General features: G+C 38.1%; 1 protein-coding gene across 1 annotated transcript in view; it reads right to left on the reverse strand.

Moving 5' to 3' along the window:
- Positions 1-98: 98 nt before the first annotated feature.
- fkbp1aa (FKBP prolyl isomerase 1Aa) overlaps positions 99-2,292 on the reverse strand; it is a 5,441-nt gene continuing 3,247 nt past the window's right edge. The window contains exons 4-5 of the mRNA XM_005731627.2: positions 813-984; positions 99-550 (exon numbers count right to left, since the gene is read on the reverse strand). Coding sequence (XP_005731684.1) covers positions 853-984 — 132 coding nt within the window. The 3' untranslated portion in view covers positions 99-550; positions 813-852. The remainder of the gene's footprint in view (positions 551-812; positions 985-2,292) is intronic.

Raw genomic sequence — 2,292 nt, forward strand, 5'->3', positions numbered from 1 at the left:
CTCTTCAGGAAAACGTTTGATTTTTGATCCCCTGATTATGACATGCTCTGGGCATTTTTGTATTTTAGAGTACATAACAAAAGTAATTCATAAAAATATTGTGTCAAACAATTTATTCTTATTTTGAATCAAGACAATTCATTACCCGCAATCAATACGATTTTATTGTAAAGGCCACAAAGCCACAGGAATGAGACTCATTCAGTATTTATGACACTTAAAACATGGTCCTGGTGGCAGACGCATTTAGTCAGTCAAACAGCGGCAATAAAGTCAATTTGAAGTAAAAAAAAATAAAAATATGACCATAAAAATACAAAGCAGTATATGACAAAATACATGTGATAAGATGGCCTATGACTTATTACTGTCTGGAATCTAAAGTATAATATAAGGGATAACATTTTAAAGCAAGTGACAAAACAGAACTTGTATATAAATGTAAAGGAGAGTGAAATAGTGTAACAACAGACATAGGTCCTATGCAGGAATCAAGAGCAGGAATCATCTGTTAACCTTTTTCCTCCATGTTCCCGAGATAGGAGTCAACCTGCAGTGAGGGGGAAGAGGGAAAAAAAAAAAGCTCAGAGATGTGATTAAGAAGAGGAAGAGTGGATTACTGACACTAAAGCTTGTTATATCCATACTATTTAATCTCTGGACAAAACCAATAAAAGATAACTGTATAGTCACTGTAAGCATGTGGGGAGCAATAGTACTGTTTAGGATTATTAATACATATGTTTCCCTAATTGCGCCGGGTGTTACAAATCTAATCATGTTGATTATTCACATTATTAAACACGTCTCACCCTGAAAATCTGAGTGGAATTAAAGTTGAGTGCACAAGTTTCAGGCCTCCAGACCAATCAGCTCCACATCAAAGGTGAGAGTGGCATTTGGTGGGATGATCCCTGGGTGACCTTTGCTGCCGTAGGCGTAGTCTGGTGAGCAAATAAGCTTTGCCCGCTGACCCACACTCATCTGTGGAGAAGATGGAAATGAAACACTGCTGCCGCAATCGAACTAAGTAATAGATTTATTTAAAGGCCTCTTAATAGTACAGGCTCTGTTTATCTTAAACTAATGCAGTTAAATGCAACGGCAATCCAATAAACACATCACCACAGGCTTCATAATGTTAGTCTGTGGTGATGCTGAACTGCGTTTTTCAAAGGCATTATTAGTAAGGATGGGCAAGCGCGCGGGAAGAAACAAAACTGAATTATGTAACCATGTGTGCCTGGAGTTAATTCTTTCAGATTTAACAGCAGCTGGGAGGATGTTGTGCTTTACTACTGCCAGAAGGTGGAAGTAACGAGCCGTTTTCCAACCACCATTGAAAAACAAAATTAGACAAAGAACACTTATGGGAGCGACATTTTAAGACGCTGAGAGTAGATGGCGCACAAACAGGAGTAACCTGCAAATCCACAGATTAGCAAAGCTTTAAATAAGCCATGTTTAGCCCTTCTTTGAGTAAGGAAATGAAAACAAGGCTCAGCGTTAGCTTGGCCAGGGAAAGCTAGCATGTCACAATCATAAAAGAGCAGTTTAATGGTAGTGTGCAGTGATCATGTTTCCTCTTATTTTCTGTCAGATATGTACAGTTACAGCGGTGGATAATGTTTATTATCCCTCCCCCCTATGACACCAAAAAAAATGGGGATATGCCTAATATAGTCAGCTCAGGCCAGGAACCCAGAAACTCAAACCACCTACGGTTCAAATCTTATGTTTATGAAGGGCAACCAATCAGAAGAAGGCTAGCTTGAAGGTGTGGTTTTCAAACTTTTTCTGGTACATCCCTATTCAAAGGCTAAATGAAATTAATCACAGTAGCATGTTTAAATAAATAAATAAATAATTTAATAAATTAAATTACAAAGATCTATTTCACTTCATGTTTCTGAGATGATTGCACCTCACATTATGAAAATCACTGCTTTAAAGTGAGAGGACATAAAACAGCTTGTTTCAGATGGAGGATGAAATGAGTGGCTGCACCAAGGATCAGAATATGATAAACAAGGGTTATCTTGAATGGAGAATCTGCAGTAACAGAGTTAACAGAGATCATTTTTATATGATATAAAAATGTCATATACCTATATCATTGCTATAGTAACACCATGCGTTTATGGGCATGTCTGGGAGTAGGGATGGGTACCGGTATCCGGTGCCATGATGGCACTGGTTCTGACATAAACGGTAGTAACCAGACCGAAAAGCAGCGCACATTTCGGTGCTTTATTTCGGTGCTTTTTTTTCCTGAGATGTCATACACTTTGA

The sequence above is a fragment of the Pundamilia nyererei genome, unplaced genomic scaffold (genome assembly GCF_000239375.1).
Source record: "Pundamilia nyererei isolate P.nyererei 1_Seehausen unplaced genomic scaffold, PunNye1.0 scaffold00044, whole genome shotgun sequence".
NCBI lineage: Eukaryota > Metazoa > Chordata > Actinopteri > Cichliformes > Cichlidae > Pundamilia > Pundamilia nyererei.